The 16,460-nt window shown below is 38.0% G+C and overlaps 1 protein-coding gene across 2 annotated transcripts in view; it reads right to left on the bottom strand.

Annotated features, from left to right (window-relative positions):
* Positions 1–4,011: 4,011 nt before the first annotated feature.
* The window catches only part of LOC307143677 (transient receptor potential cation channel subfamily M member 4-like), a 97,613-nt gene continuing 85,164 nt past the window's right edge, over positions 4,012–16,460 (bottom strand). For both annotated transcript variants that reach the window (XM_079845418.1, XM_079845419.1), the window contains exons 22-28: positions 13,224–13,398; positions 12,965–13,130; positions 12,702–12,883; positions 12,020–12,152; positions 7,045–7,117; positions 6,865–6,958; positions 4,012–5,591 (exon numbers count right to left, since the gene is read on the bottom strand). In XM_079845418.1, the coding sequence (XP_079701544.1) occupies positions 5,563–5,591; positions 6,865–6,958; positions 7,045–7,117; positions 12,020–12,152; positions 12,702–12,883; positions 12,965–13,130; positions 13,224–13,398 (852 nt within the window). In that variant the 3' untranslated portion in view covers positions 4,012–5,562. The remainder of the gene's footprint in view (positions 5,592–6,864; positions 6,959–7,044; positions 7,118–12,019; positions 12,153–12,701; positions 12,884–12,964; positions 13,131–13,223; positions 13,399–16,460) is intronic.

Below are 16,460 nucleotides of genomic sequence, written 5' to 3'. Positions count from 1 at the left end.
TCTGTTGTGTGGTCACATGCACACGCACACCATTCTCTGAATGGTGTAGCACAGAGGAACATACTGAGATGATTGACAGGGCCACATGCACAAGACACACTTCTAATGCCCTTTATTACATCTTTGTCTATGTGAATGTGCGAGAGAATGTGAGATAAATAAAAAGATGATTACAGGGAGGCACAAATTGAAATCAACTTAAGGACCAAATACACAATTGAGTGAAGCCAGACCCATTTTGACCCTCCATAGGCCTGGCTGCATGGGACTGGTGGGTGGAAAGCTATATAAAGAGGTTCTCAATGGCAGCAGTACACTGCATGATCTGACCTTCAATAGATCACTCAGCTGCTGAAACTCCATCCCTCCCTCGCTCGCTCTCTTTCCCTGTACAGGTCCTTTTCTAAAAGGTCACCTCTGTACTCTATTTCTTAACCACATCTTACCCTTTTATCTCTGCTCTCTGCAACTCGGGCAATGGAAGTTTGAAGAATTTGTATTTACTTACCAGAAGATTTTCACGTCTAAAAACCCACCAGTGGAGTTCTCCACAGGTTCCTCATATATCATGATACTGTACTCACGATACAGACTGATCTCATGAAATGGCGTATGTATGACACGCCAATTCGTATGGCATTTTGGCATGCTATCAAGACGCATAATCGCTTTTTAGCGCGTTTATCAACGCCGTTTCATTCTATCCCCCTACACTGCCCCTTTCCTTAAACCTATCCATCACACACACACACACACACACACACACTGCCCCTACCCCTAAACCTACCCATCACAAGAAACATTCTGCATTTTTACATTTTCAAAAAAACATAATTTAGTATGTTTATAAATCCATTTACATTCACGCGGAATCACACGGCGTAGACATACACGCGGAGATGATGGTTCGTTTCGGCATACACATACACGCGGAATCACACGGCGTAGACATACACGCGGATAGCTCAAAATGCGTACAGATAACACGCCATTTGGCTTTAGAAAGTGGCATGTATGTTTACGCAAAGTCATGATGTCATGTTGCACGATACAATATTATTGCGATACACCAAGACATATGGTAAAATGTTAACAAAAAATGTACTGTTGATTAAAATGCTCAATTTAGTATTACATTGCGGGTGGAAATGAATAGGCTTGGACTTGGTGCTGGTAACCCAATGCATAGGACACCGGTGACACCACAATCAACATATTCATGATTCTGAAGCTGAAAATACAGAATTATTTTAGACAAATATGACTGTCACTAACTAGATATATTTAAGATAATCTAGGCCATTTTTTACTGGTAAAATAAGACATTTGGCATGATCAGGACCCACAGATATTTCCCCACTGCATTATTATACATTACATTCAACATTATATACACTGAACAAAATTATACACGCAACACTTTTGTTTTTGCCCCCATTTTTCATGAGCTGACCTCAAAGATCTAAGACTTTTCCTATGTACACAAAAGGCCTATTTCTCTCAAATATTGTTCACAAATCTGTCTAAATCTGTGTTAGTGAGCACTTCTCCCTTGCCGAGATAATCCATCCACTCGGCAAGGGTGAGGGGTCCTTCACATAGAGTTGATCAGGTTGTTGATTGTGGCCTGTGGAATGCTGGTCCACTCCTCTTCAATGGCTGTGCAAAGTTACTGGATGTTGGCAGGAACTGGAACACGCGGTCGTATATGCCGATCCAGAGCATCCCAAAAATGCTCAATGGGTGAGTATGCTGGCCACGCAAGAACTGGGATGTTTTCAGCTTCCAGGAATTGTGTACAGATCCTTGCAACATGGGGCCGTGCATTATCATGCTGCAACAATCGGTTTGCATAACCAAAGAATTTCTGCACAAACCGCCAGAAACCATCTCAGGGAAGCTCATCTGCATGTTAGTCGTCCTCATCGGGGTTTCGACCTGACTGCAGTTCGTCGTAAATACGATTTGATTTGGATGATTTGGATGAAATCAAATCAAATCGTAACTGACTTGAGTGGAAATCCCGGTTTTCACTGTCCAGGGCAGATGGCATACAGCGTGTATGGCATCGTGTGGGTGAGCGGTTTGCTGATGTCAACGTTGTGGATCGAGTAGCCCATGGTGGTGGTGGGGTTATGGTATGGGCAGGCGTATGTTATAGACGACGAACACAGGTGCATTTTATTGATGGCATTTTGAATGCACAGAGATGCCGTGACGAGATCCTGAGGCCCATTGTTGTGCCATTCATTCTCGAACATCACCTCATGTTGCAGCATGATAATGCACGGCCCCATGTTGCAAGGATATGTACACAATCCCTCTCACATATTGTTGCATTTTTGTATTGCGATATACACTCACCTAAAGGATTATTAGGAACACCATACTAATACTGTGTTTGACCCCCTTTCGCCTTCAGAACTGCCTTAATTCTACGTGGCATTGATTCAACAAGGTGCAGAAAGCATTCTTTAGAAATGTTGGCCCATATTGATAGGATAGCATCTTACAGTTGATGGAGATTTGTGGGATGCACATCCAGGGCACGAAGCTCCCGTTCCACCACATCCCAAAGATGCTCTATTGGGTTGAGATCTGGTGACTGTGGGGGCCATTTTAGTACAGTGAACTCATTGTCATGTTCAAGAAATCAATTTAAAATTATTCGAGCTTTGTGACGGTGCATTATCCTGCTGGAAGTAGCCATCAGAGGATGGGTACATGGTGGTCATAAAGGGATGGAAACAATGCTCAGATAGGCCGTGGCATTTAAACGATGCCCAATTGGCACTAAGGGGCCTAAAGTGTGCCAAGAAAACATCCCCCACACCATTACACCACCACCACCAGCCTGCACAGGGGTAACAAGGCATGATGGATCCATGTTCTCATTCTGTTTATGCCAAATTCTGACTCTACCATCTGAATGTCTCAACAGAAATCAAGACTCATCAGACCAGGTAACATTTTTCCAGTCTTCAACTGTCCAATTTTGGTGAGCTCGTGCAAATTGTAGCCTCTTTTTCCTATTTGTAGTGGAGATGAGTGGTACCCGGTGGGGTCTTCTGCTGTTGTAGCCCATCCGCCTCAAGGTTGTGCGTGTTGTGGCTTCACAAATGCTTTGCTGCATACCTCGGTTGTAATGAGTGGTTATTTCAGTCAAAGTTGCTCTTCTATCAGCTTGAATCAGTCGGCCCATTCTCCTCTGACCTCTAGCATCAACAAGGCATTTTCGCCCACAGGACTGCTGCATACTGGATGTTTTTACCTTTTCACACCCTTCTTTGTAAACCCTAGAAATGTTTGTGCTTGAAAATCCCAGTAACTGAGCAGATTGTGAAATACTCAGACCGGCCCGTCTGGCACCAACACCCATGCCACGCTCAAAATTGCTTAAATCACCTTTCTTTCCCATTCTGACATTCAGTTTGGAGTTCAGGAGATTGTCTTGACCAGGACCACACCCCTAAATGCATTGAAGCAACTGCCATGTGATTGGGTGATTAGATAATTGCATTAATGAGAAATTGAACAGGTGTTCCTAATAATCCTTTAGGTGAGTGTATAGTTACACCCCTACAACACATCTGGTATGTGTGGATTCCACCAGATGTGGGCCGGACCTGGTCCAACACTATGTTGCTGTCTGGGTCATGTCAAGCCCAAAATGGGTTAAGACATAATTTTTTGGGCATTAAATAAATGTGCAAATACCCTTAAATTGACTTCCACATGCCTTAGTAAATGATGTTGCAGAATGTATAAAAAATTTTCACCTGAATGGTAAACTCCAACACATGCATACACAATAAGCTCGGCAACAAAAATAACCATCCATGCCTTTTTCCTCGCTAATTTTTCACTATTTAATCCTGAGTTTTTTATTTTTTTTTATGTAAATCTGGCCGTTGGTCTGTTAGCTCTGGAGCCATCTATTTGCTAATGTGCTCTTAAACGTGGACCAAAAAAAGTACTTTAGCAGTACATACTTAAAAGGGTCATGAAATGAAAAAAATCTAAATTTCCTTTATTTACACATATAAGAGGTTATTCTAAAAACAGATAATAGATCAAAGTTGAAAATATTTTGTTTTCCACCCTTCTGAAACCTCAGGATTTGAAAAGGCTTCATTCATGACGCCAGTCCATCAAATCACAAGATTATTTGTGAAATGTAATATCAATTTCTGAGTGAAAATGGTTTCAAAGAAAATCCTCGGATCAGTTTTATAGTGTAAACATTTTTAATTACACATTTGCATAAAAATAAGTCATAACGAATTGTCTCTTATTGGCCTGAACCCTCCATAAAACACACAAAACAAGCACTACAAATTAATAAAAGAACTCATATTATAAACAGATTTAATAGATTACACTTTCAAGAAAAATTTGTGGGGTGTACAAGTCCAGAGAGTACACTGGGATTCTTTTGGCTTGTTTTAATTTGTTTTGGATGGGTGAGGATTAAAGTAGAGAGAACATAGTGAAGGATCTTTGTTGCCCCTGAAATCCGAGAGGCTTGGACACACAATCTATTTCTCTCATCTCTGTCTGCTGAGGTTGCCAAAACATTACAATCCCTCAAATAGTTAAGCTTACAATCCTTTAAATAGGTATTATATATTATTAGAATGCATTTTAAATGTAGTGTAATCCAAATACAACAGGCAAATACAATATCATAAAAAAAAACTTTAACTCTTTCCCTGCCATTGACAGAACTTTCCTGCTTTCCTTGTTTTCACTGTAATACGGTAGGGGAAAAGAGTTAATAAGAACATTAATGCAATTTGATCTTACAGAAAAGTAAAACATTTATTTTTGCTATATTTAAAATGTAAACATTCACTGCGTCTTTCAGTTTCATGTTTGAGTGTGAAAAACACTTTTTACACTTTTTACACAAAACATTTTAGATGTTTAATTTGTTTGGTTTGTCAAATAATACAGTCAGATAAAAAAAAAAAAATGATATCCTTTGCAACACGAGGCTAATGAATGTAATGTGTTCAGGGTTTTTTTGTTGTCGTTGTTTGCAACCAATAAGGTGTAAAATGTTATATGCACAAGTTATAATACGCTTGTTTGTTTGCACTGCGGCTTTTCAGCCATGTTGCTTTCTTCTTAATAATGTTAGCGCTTTATAAAATCTGATTCTATGAATACAATCACCTTGACCTTTAAAAAAATAACTACATTTACTGACAATAAAACTATTATTTGATTAATCTATGAATGTAACATGCCATAACTGACCTTTCAAATGTACAGTAAGTTCAAGGACATTCTGTGCCCTGTTCTCTTACTCCAGTCATTCCCACAATTACATGGAAAACGAGGACAGGTCATTTGGGAGTACTAAAGTCGAAAGAGCAGGATGAACCATGAAAAGGCCAGGATGACCAGGTTAAAAATGGAAACCAGAACAATGAAACAAGGGTAGTTTTTTGAAAAGTCATCACCCCTCCGGAGTTTCAGTGTCTCTCTGCGGCTTCTTGCTGTATGTGTCCATGAGAGTGAGAGACAGAGGACGAATACAGAAGAGAAGGCTCTTTTTCACTTCTCAAGGGAGGCTGAAACAACAACTGATGACAAAAAGATGAAACGCAATAACATCAGTACATGCTGGAAATGAAAATATCTTTTAATTGTCACGCAATGGCAAATACATCCATTAAAACTGGTTCTCAACTGGTTTGATTGGACAAAAAAAAAAACAGATCTCTGACATCAACAACATCCTTCATTTTAAAAGATGACAAATGTATTTATGTTGCTATCTGGGCATGATTAGTTACAGTTGTATTTTACGCATTGCATAATTTCCAGACAGAAGTTTACAGCAATTCTCCAGTATTGCTCCAAAGAAAATATTAAAAATACAACAATATATTTTATTCATTTTCTACAATTAGAGTGAAAACTAATAATGACATTTCAAATTGCAATATGAGACAAAATATGGTATTATAAAATATTTGTATTATAACTAAAACAAATTAATATTGCATTTTTTTTTATTTTACAGTACAATTGTAATTCACAACAATATATTTTATTCTTTTTTACAATTAAGAGTTAAAACTAATAACAACATTTCGAATCGCAATGACAAACTATAGTATTATAAAACATATTATTATGACAAATAAAATGAATATTGCATTTTTTTATTTTACAGTACAATTATAATTTACAACAATAATTATATATATTTTTATTTACAATTAGTTAAAACTAATAACATTTAAAATTGCAATATGAGACAAAATATGGTATTATAAAATATTAGTATTATAACTAAAACAAATTAATATTGCATATTTTTTTATTTTACAGTACAAATGTAATTTACAACAATATATTTTATTCATTTTTATAATTAGAGTTAAAACTAATAACAACATTTCGAATCGCAATGACTAAATATAGTAGTATAAAATATTAGTATTATAACTAAAACAAAATTAATGCATATTTTTATTTTATATATATAAATATAAAAAGACATTCAAAAAAACAATAAAAATAAAGCACTTGGGGCACTAAAAAAGATTTAATATTTTATCTTTACACTTGAATATCATGTGACCATTAACAGACATCAGAGAACCGTAAGCACGAGAATGTGTTGTGAAATTATTAAAATATTAACTTAAAATATCTCTTGGGGTACTTAAAAAAAAATTTCACATCTAAGTGGTTTGACTGACAAAAAAGCTTGGGAGCCCCTGATTTAAATTATCTTTTTTTTTTTTTGCATACTATACTTTATGCTATTATTTTTTTTCGGTTATGACCCACCAGTTGAGAAACACTGTTAAAATGCATGTACTGCGACACAACAAGCAGGTGTACCTTTGCGTGTAGGGTGTGCTTTAGTGCCCTTCCCGGTACTGCTTTGAGACAGAGCTTCCATAATCCACTGAAGAGAAGATGTACAGAACTCCATCTGCATATAGGGGAGTATTCCTCTTTAAACAACAGCTTGACAGTCTATATACAGTGCAATACAGAAATCACATCATGTGTCTTTACCTCTGATTCTAGTGTTCGCAGTCTGCGGTGAACATCTCTGATCTCGCCGACCTGCTTGAGGACACCATCCACCCTGAAACATGCACAAAACATCAACATTCCACAATAATCAGAGGTAAAATAAGGTTTACAATCACATCTGTCCTGTAAAAAAAGAAGTAGCGACAGATGTTTTCTTCTATATTTCAACTTACACCTGAGTGAAACAAAACGAAAACGAAAAAATTAAATTAGGGTAGAGACTTGGTTCTATTCATCAGTTGTTGATTGGATGTTGAGATGTGGGCGTGGCACTCAAAAGTGTATATGTACTACCGGCACATCCGGGAACTTAACTGTCCATTTCGTCACCGCCCCTTTTTAGGGGAAAATAAACTAGACTTCCCATACACTTCAATTCAAAATAGCGGCACAAAACAATGTCCGAACACAGCCGGCAGCTGTGAATAACTTAAGAAATCACTCAGATTAAACATGTCAAGGAAATATATGTCCATTCTGCCTGCCATAGAGCGTGGAAGATGCATCCACACACTTCATTTGGTCAAATTAAAAACATGTCCCTTCATTCTCCCAGCGTCAAATTGGTGTAACAAGTGAATGATTTTACTTCATTTTTGAAAGTAAACATCTTTGAATGTATATATTATGTCTTTATATTTAGAGTACTGAGTGCACTTTTCTGTCCAGCCATACAACTAGCCTGACTTTGCTTCCGATAGCATAATCCGTACTTCATGATTCAAAAACGATTGTAAAATCATTCACTGGCTTACCTGGTGACTCGATGAGGTGCGAGTAAATGTCCGGGTAAGACACCTCTGGCCACTGGGTGGGGTTGTTACACCAATTTGACGGTGGGAGAATGAAGGGACATTTTTTTTTCAATTGACCAAATTAAGTGTGTGGATGTATCTTTCATGCTCTATGGCAGGGAGGCTGGACATATAATTACTTGGCATGTTTAATCTTAGTGATTTCTTAAGTTATTCACGGCTGCCGGCTGTATACGGACATTGTTTTGTGCCGCTATTTTGTATTGAAGTGTATGGGAAGTCTAGTTTATTTTCCCCTAAAAAGGGGCGGTGACGAAAGTTCCCGATGTGCCGGTAGTCCGTATGCAGATGAGTGTGAGGGGCGGAGTTTAAGTGAAAAGTCCTGCATACATCACTAGAGAGAAATCTGACAATTTCACCAGAAGGTCCAGTTATGACATTTGATTAAACATTATGAGTAGGGGTGTGCATTGGCACTGCCCTCACAATTCGATTCGATTACGATTCATCAGGTAACGATTCGATTCAATTCGATTCTACGATGCATTGCGATGCATCAAAATTCTACTGCACACAACAAGGCAAATTTGTAATCAGTCATGAGGCAATACAAGCAGTCAGATATTGAACAAAAGATTTTATTGGCTGCTATGTGTGTATTATCACTCTCCTGTATCTTTGACATAAATGTAATTAAATAAAATAAAATTGAATGGTATGGGGTATTGGATATGGCATTTTCAAACCTGAAAAAGAAAACATAAATCACTGCTTTCAGTGCTTTGAATGAGAAATGTTTCCTTCTCTCTGCTTTAGAACTAGGGCTGAACGATTAATTGCATTTGCGATAATATCGCGATATGATAAAACACGATTTCCTAACCGCAAAGGCTGCGATTACAGTCTGGTCACATGACACGCGAGAGTAAAGTCTGCAGAAGAAGCAACTTGGCACGTTACACATATATGCCTGGCCTAAAAGGGGAAAAAAACTGTTTGTGTTTGATCTATCTAATATTGTGTTGTTCATACTATAGGCTACAATAGAGGTGGGAGAAAAGATTCTTCTCCAATGATTCTGGATCGATTCTGAGCTTAGATTTTAACTGCAGGTGCGTGGTGGCGCTGCGTGTGTTTTAGAAACACCGTAATTCTGATTGCTTCCATTATCTCTCTCTTTCTCTCTCTCTCACACACATACACACACAAAATCACACACGAACCATAAAATAATATTTCATAACGTCCGGAACGGTTGACGGCGCAAATCGCAATGACATTCGCAGGCTTCTTTGCACAGGATATGCGCTGTGAGAAACTTAGCTTTGATGTCACGCTTACAGAGTGTGTTCTCGCCCGCCGGTATTTTCCTTACACATGCTCAACGAAGGCTTCATTCATGTCGTTAGGAATGCAGTGTGCTTGTATATTAAAAAATAAGTAACTCACTGACAGAAGGCTTTCCATTTCAAATGCTCACGCGGCGCTTTGTGAAGAGTGCTCGCGAGCACGCGTCTGTGTGAGTCTCAAAATGCTTTTATGACGCAAAATTAATGTAAACATCGTCAGTAATGTCTTAATGAATTAAACAGACAGGACAAAAACATCTTATATTTCAAAAGAGATCTGTGCATTAGTGTGAATGCAGGTGTCTATGATGATGTCATGATCAATAATCAAACAACAGTAAAGCTGAGAAAGAGAAAAATCACTCACAGTTCAGACACTCTTAAATACTAAAAGCACTCTTTGTTCATTGCTTGTAATATGTTTTTTGTTCCTCTTAATGATTTACTAGCTTATGTTTTGCAGCTATATTAGTTTATATATTTAAAATTATTAACATGCAATTGTTTTAATTAAAATGTTATAATGTCCTAGTTATTTTAAAAAGCTTATAATTACATATATCATAATAAAAACATTTTAAGTTTTTAATAAATTAATAAGATTAATTAATATGGAAAAAGTTCAAGAATTGTTTTGGAATCAGATCGTGACTACCAGAATCGGAATCGGATCGTGAGGTACCAATTCAAGATTTCCACCATTACTATACAATGATGTATTGTTGAATAATACAGAAGATAAAGAGTTTAAAAAATAATCGCATATTAAATCGCAATTGCAATATTGGTTAAAAAAAAAAAAAAAAAAATCGCAATTAGATTTTTTTCCAAAATCGTTCAGCCCTATTTAGAACCATTTGAAATTATATAGAGCAATAATAACCAATTAAGCCAACTTTTTCCAGCAGTGAACATAGAGCTTTTTACTGTGTGTAAAAAAAACACTTAAGACAGGGCACTTCAAGAACTCCTGTGCAAATATTAATCCGTAATTACAGTCACACTATTGTAACAACAACCACCACCCAGGCACCCAGCAATAAAAATATTCAGTGCAACACACACAGTAACGTTGACACTAGCGACTCGTCAATTCTTGGCTGGGATGTGTCGACTTTTTGTGTTGTTGTTGTTGTTGAAACCAACTCAGGATGCCAAGGATAAACATGGTTCGTGAAGTTAGTTGTATTGCCAACGTGCTTGATTTTAGTGTGGCAGGCGCGTTAGCAGGGCGTAAGCAGCGCATATTTTTTTCGGCACCCATGTTAACAGATTAGAGCATTCACATTGCACGCAGAGGCGGCACGGCAGCGCATCGCAGGAGCAGAAGCAGCAGTTCCGCAATCGTTTCGGCGCTGTGTCTATTTTTGCCGCGCTGCTCACGCTGATTTAAAGCCACGGTGGATTGTTCTTGATCAAAACTGACCAGATTAACATGGAAAATAACAAATTTCACCAAGCAATCATGTAGTGAAGTGCCCCGTGTGTTTCACAATCACCATATGACATCCAGAGCTGTTAAAAAAATTAAAAACACAACACTGCCAGAAGTTTTTGCCCAAACTTCAAAAGCTTGTTTAAATGATTAAAACTAGAAGCATATATTCACTTTAATGTTAACTTACATTTATCATGTGAACTACTTATATACAACAAGTTATATGCATGTGTGTTTGGGACAGAGGGGAACACGGTCGCATTTGCAGCATATGCTGCCCATCATAAATCAAAGCACGAGACAGACGGGGCTCGGAGGAGAAGACCGGAAAATGTGACATAATGTACAATATTTGTCTGTATTTGCAATATACGAGCTGCGCGAGACAAACTCTGCCAGTGTGAATCCACAATGGGGGCGCGGGCTCCCGCTCTCCATACCCACCGCTCCTGCCCTGCTAACGCGTGCGGTGTGAAGCCGGCGTCAGAATCCGAAATGTGCCCAGATGTCCGCTTTCCAAGCTTTGGGTGCGTTTTTAATTACCTGTCTATCGCGGTAATCTCCCTCCGCCTCAGCCATCTTGATTGTTGTTATTATGACCCTGGTAATTCAAACTTCACAACTTTATTGTCCAACTCAAGGCCAGAAAATAAACGGTGACATAATCGATTATGGCACTTTGCCGCATCGATGCTGAATCGTGCATGCCCCGCATTGCGATGCATCGCTGAATCGATTATTGTTGACACCACTAATTATGAGGTCAAAACCTTTTTTCAAAAAAAGAAATGTCCATGAATGGATCGTGCACAGTGAAAGTGCAGTCATTTACCATTGCTTGACGAAATTTTGTGGGTGAAATCCAGTCATTTTAATTGGAATATGTGTGATCAGAAAATTCATGTGAGGGCAAAAAAAGCTTCCAATACAGATTAAATTGCGTCGTGGGACCAACAAAAAGTTATTAATATGGATATTTTTCGTTTTGCTTCAGAAGGCCTTTATTAACCCTCTGGAGCCGTGTGGATTACTCTTATGATGGATGGATGGGCTTTTTGGGTACCATTCACCCCTATTATAAAGCTTGGAAGAGCCAGGATATTAATATAACTCTGATTGTGCTTGCCTGAGGGAAGAAAGTCACCTAGGATGGCTTGAGAGTGAGTAAATTATGGGATAATATTAATTTTTGCGTGAACTAAACCTTTAAGATCTATAACGTGTTTAATGCTGACTTTAAAAGGTGTCATATCATAAATGTTTTTTCTTCATATTTCCTAAAGCAAAAGTAATTGGTTTTTCTTGACATTTTCCACACTCTCTTTATCCACTTTGTGAAAGACTTATGAGAAAGTTGTACGAGTATGTCTACATAACAGAAAAATGTTGTTTTTCATGCAAGTTTGACTCACTTAGCACTCGTGCGTTTCAGCCTCTCAGAGTCGGTCCCTTTTTGTTTTTTGCTCTCGAAAGCCAGGAAGTTCTCCTTCTGCAAGGTCTCCCATTTCACCAGCTTGTTAGCCTCTGTACCCGTCAAATCAAGGGCTATTATAAAAGACAAATACAGACAAATTTTACGTTACGTCATATTTCATCTTCAACAAATCTTCTATAATCATTGCGTGTGTTCACACTTGGCATGTTTAGTTTGATTATAATGCACACTGGTGCAATTGCTCTGTTAGTGCGGTTCATTTGAAGTGTAAATATGGCCATTTAAACACTGGTGCACACCAAACAAGCAGACCGAGAACCCTGAAATGGTGGGTCTCAGTTCATTTTCAATAACATTTCATGTGCAACAAATTCTGATCTGTGTCAGATGAGAGTAAAAAATCTTTTTTTTTTTTGTGCCAGTGTAAACGCAGACATTTTCAAATGGCCATATGCTCACGAAGGCATAATTTGTTTGATTAAAAAACACAGTAAAAGCATATTGTGAAATATTCACGTTTTTTGTATCTTTAGGTTCGACCTTAAAAATGACAGTACCAGGACTAAATGTATCATTTTCTGTTTTGGTCCGGACCAAAAGAACCAAGAGAACCAAGTGTGAACACACCCTAATATACCAAAATGTTTACTATAATTTACCAAAATGTTGGATTTTGGTGGATTTCACTCTGCGGAAGTTTCTTTTGATAAAGAGGTTGATGTGGGATAGGATGATGAAGGGTGGAGCGAGATTTGGACGAGAATGATACTCCACTATCAGATTATACCGCTGGAACTTCCAGTATGTGTCACTGCGCTCCTGAACCTTAGAGAAGGTATAGCTGCACAAACAGACACAAGGAGAAGAGAAATAAATGGATGGATCATTTGATGGCTACATACACCAGATAGAAAAAGAATACCTGAATGTGGCGATGAGCAGGTTGACAAGTAGGATGTTGGTGACCAGTAGGAAGATGACCAGCAAGATGACCACAAGCCAGTTGTGGCTGTTGTCTCTACACGGCTCTTTCCCTTCATTAATCAATGTCAGATTATCTGTGCACTCTCGATCCCACTTCTTGCCAGCTTAACACAAGCAACACACACAAATCAGTGGATGCTAGCAAAATCTGGCAAAATATTATTGTCAAGTGAAGTGTAAATCAGAAGTGAGCCTACTGTCTATCTCTTCCACAGGAATCTGTCCAAATATATGCAAATATGGTCTGTACAATACTCGACGGAACGCTCTATCAGGGCTTGGATCGTATGCATATAGAAGAGCTTGATTGGCCACTCCATACGCGCTCAGCCACACCGCCAGAAAGAATAAGAAGAAGAACGCATCCTTTATCTGTGGTTCAAAAACATTCATACAAAATAGAAAGAGGAGTGAATTAGTGGTTTTAATCAGGGCTTTACAATAACACCCGGCAAATGTGGGTGGATTTCAGGAGTGGTGTGTAAAACAGGCACTCCTACTAGCCAGTTTTGTGGCTTGAATTGTATACATAATATACTAGGGCTGCCACTAACGATTATTTTTTATATCGATTAATCTATCGACTAATTTATCACAATCATTTTCGACAATTTCACTTAAAACATTTAATTTAACTTGCAACTTTGGCATTCAGTAGTGTACTATAAAAAAAGTAGTAATGTAAACAAGCCCTTGACAAAATGTAAAACTAAAAGAGTAAAAATGTAAAAAGGTACAAATTTGTAAACATATAAAAAAAAGAGAATATCAGCAAATACTTTTTTATATAGAATAGTGTTGTCACGATACCAAAATTATGACTTCGATACGATACCAGACTAAAATACCTCAATACCGAGACTGAATCCATACCATGGCAAAAAACTGTCAAATTGAATATGACAGAACATGAATATGACAGAACTTACTATTCATTGTTTTATCAAATAATAAAAATAAATAAAAAATAAAAATTCACTTGGCCAGCATGTTCCTGCCCTGCTTTTTGACTACCCCCCCCCCCCTTATTTAAAAATAATAATATAATAATAATAACTATACATGCCAGTATACATGTGAACATCCTTACAGAGATGTTAGCAACAATCGCATTATTATCAATCATGTTAACACTAACCACTATTCTGTACAGGTTGGGATGACCGAAATCTTATTTCATGATACGAGTAATTTAATATCTTTTAAATGTAATTTTATAATTACAATATAGATATTTAATTTTATTTCTTTTTAATAAGCCAAAATGTAAAATTACAAACAATATGACAAAAACAGTGTTTTATTTTCAGCTAGAGTAGCATTCAATAAAGAAATTAAATAATCAAATGTAAAAACAAAAATGCATAGTCACTCTGTAAATTAACTATACACTGACTCTTAATAAATATATTAAAGTTATTCAGTCAAGCATGGGGTGATTTTCTATTTAGGGCCCAAGCCCTGAAAGGGCGCAGAGCCCTATTGTTCTTCCTCAGATTATTAGGGCTCAAGCCTGAAAGGGCGCAGAGCCCTATTGTTTTCCTTAGGATTATTATTATTATTATTATTAGGGCCCAAGCCCAAAGGGCGCAGAGCCCTATTGTTCCCCTAAGGATTATTAGGGCCCAAGCCCTGAAAGGGCGCAGAGCCCTATTGTTCTTCCTCAGATTATTCTTTGTTTTTTTTATTTTTTTTTTCGACTTCTCGGGTACTTTTGGGGCACTTAACATGCTCGAAAACTCTTGAAACTTCGCACGGGCGTCGGAATGCGCGGCCATCAGAGCCGGGCTGAAGCTGGTACCCGGGCGTGGCAGGGGGGCTCGACAGCGCCCCCTAAAGTGGGGTCTGAAAACTTGGTCCATATATCAAACACACTTGCACGTACATGTATGAAACTCGGTACACATATAGATCTCATCAGGCCGAACAACTTTCGTGCTCTAAGTTATGCGTCAGCCCTACAGGAAGTGAGCTATTATGGGTTGTTCGGAAAACGCATGCTCTGGAATTTAATATACTCCTCCGAGGCCATTGTTTCGATCATTGCCAAACTCGGTCAGCATGAAGAGAACATATCCAGGATGCTAAATTGCGAGCGGATTTTTGATATCTCAAATGGTTTGGCCGTGGCGAAGCAACGAATTTATGGCGAGAAAAGGGAAACAGGAAGTGTGTTATAACTTGTGCAAACATTGACTGGTTTGGATGAAACTTCAGCTGTGTGTTTGTTGTAAGAAGCCGATCACATGGATATGACTTTTGTGAGTCAAAGTTATAGCGCCACCAACTGGCAGCAGGAAGTGTGTCACTTTCAAAAATGCTTTGAATCACCATCTTATTTTGACCCGATTTATTTCAAACTTCATCAGTATAATGTGAAAACATGACAGATAGAGACGTATGAAATGGATTCCTGAAATTTCAAATACTGTTGCCATGGCAACGTGTCAAAGTTTAATAATCTTTTGGCTGTTCTGAGGCTCTTAGCATGCTTGAAATTGCTTGAAACTGCTTGAAACTCAACACACACATCAGAGATGTCAGTCAGTACACATGGACAAAGCCTCAGAAATGGGCGGGGATGAGGGGCTCTCTAGCGCCACCTTTTGACAAAAGTGGGGGGGTTAGTTTTATCTTCAGTCACCAAACTCGGTACATATATTGTTCTCTTCGAGCCGGACAACTTTCTAATTTACAGTCATTAGCTCCGACCAACAGGAAGTCAGATATTTTGGTTTGAAGGTGAATATTTATGTAATTCATGGTCTGAGTTTTTACGTTCTCCTCGTAGGCGATTTATTTAATCTCCACCAAACTCGGTCAACATGAAACAAAGATACGGAAGATGCTAAAATGCGAACGAATATTGGATATCTCAAACGGTGTTGCCATGGCGAGGGATTAAATAAGGACAAAAAAAGGGGAACAGAAATTGTCTCATATCTTGTAAAATAATATTTTGATTTCAATTAAATTAAGATTGTATGTTTGGCAATTGAACTTAGATTAATTTTAAAAGACTATACTATTTTTCAGATGAATATATATATATTTTATAAATATTTATTTGTATAATGTATTGTGCCTGTGTGTGCCCTCCCCTCAATGAACACAAGATGGCAGCATTGTGTTAGTTTTGAAACAGGATAAAAAAAAAAACATTCCATCTCTTCAGGGATTTGTGTGTGTGTGTGGGGGGGGGGACTGGTAATCCCTGATGTTGGGTGCTGCCCCTTTAAGGACGTTGTTCCGGTGAGCGCAAGTGATGTGATCGTGCAGGGAAAAACAAACTGAACTTAGAGAACTGAGTGAGAAAGCCATGTTGATCTCAAATGAAGATTTGAACATTTAACAATTCCAGCTAAAACTATTATCTTACATTATATTCCCAGCGTGGTGAGAAGTGTTATGTTGTTTAAGTGTTGTGATGGTTT

This window comes from Gobio gobio (assembly GCF_949357685.1).
Source record: "Gobio gobio genome assembly, chromosome: 20".
NCBI lineage: Eukaryota > Metazoa > Chordata > Actinopteri > Cypriniformes > Gobionidae > Gobio > Gobio gobio.
This window is presented reverse-complemented; position numbering and strand designations above follow the sequence as displayed.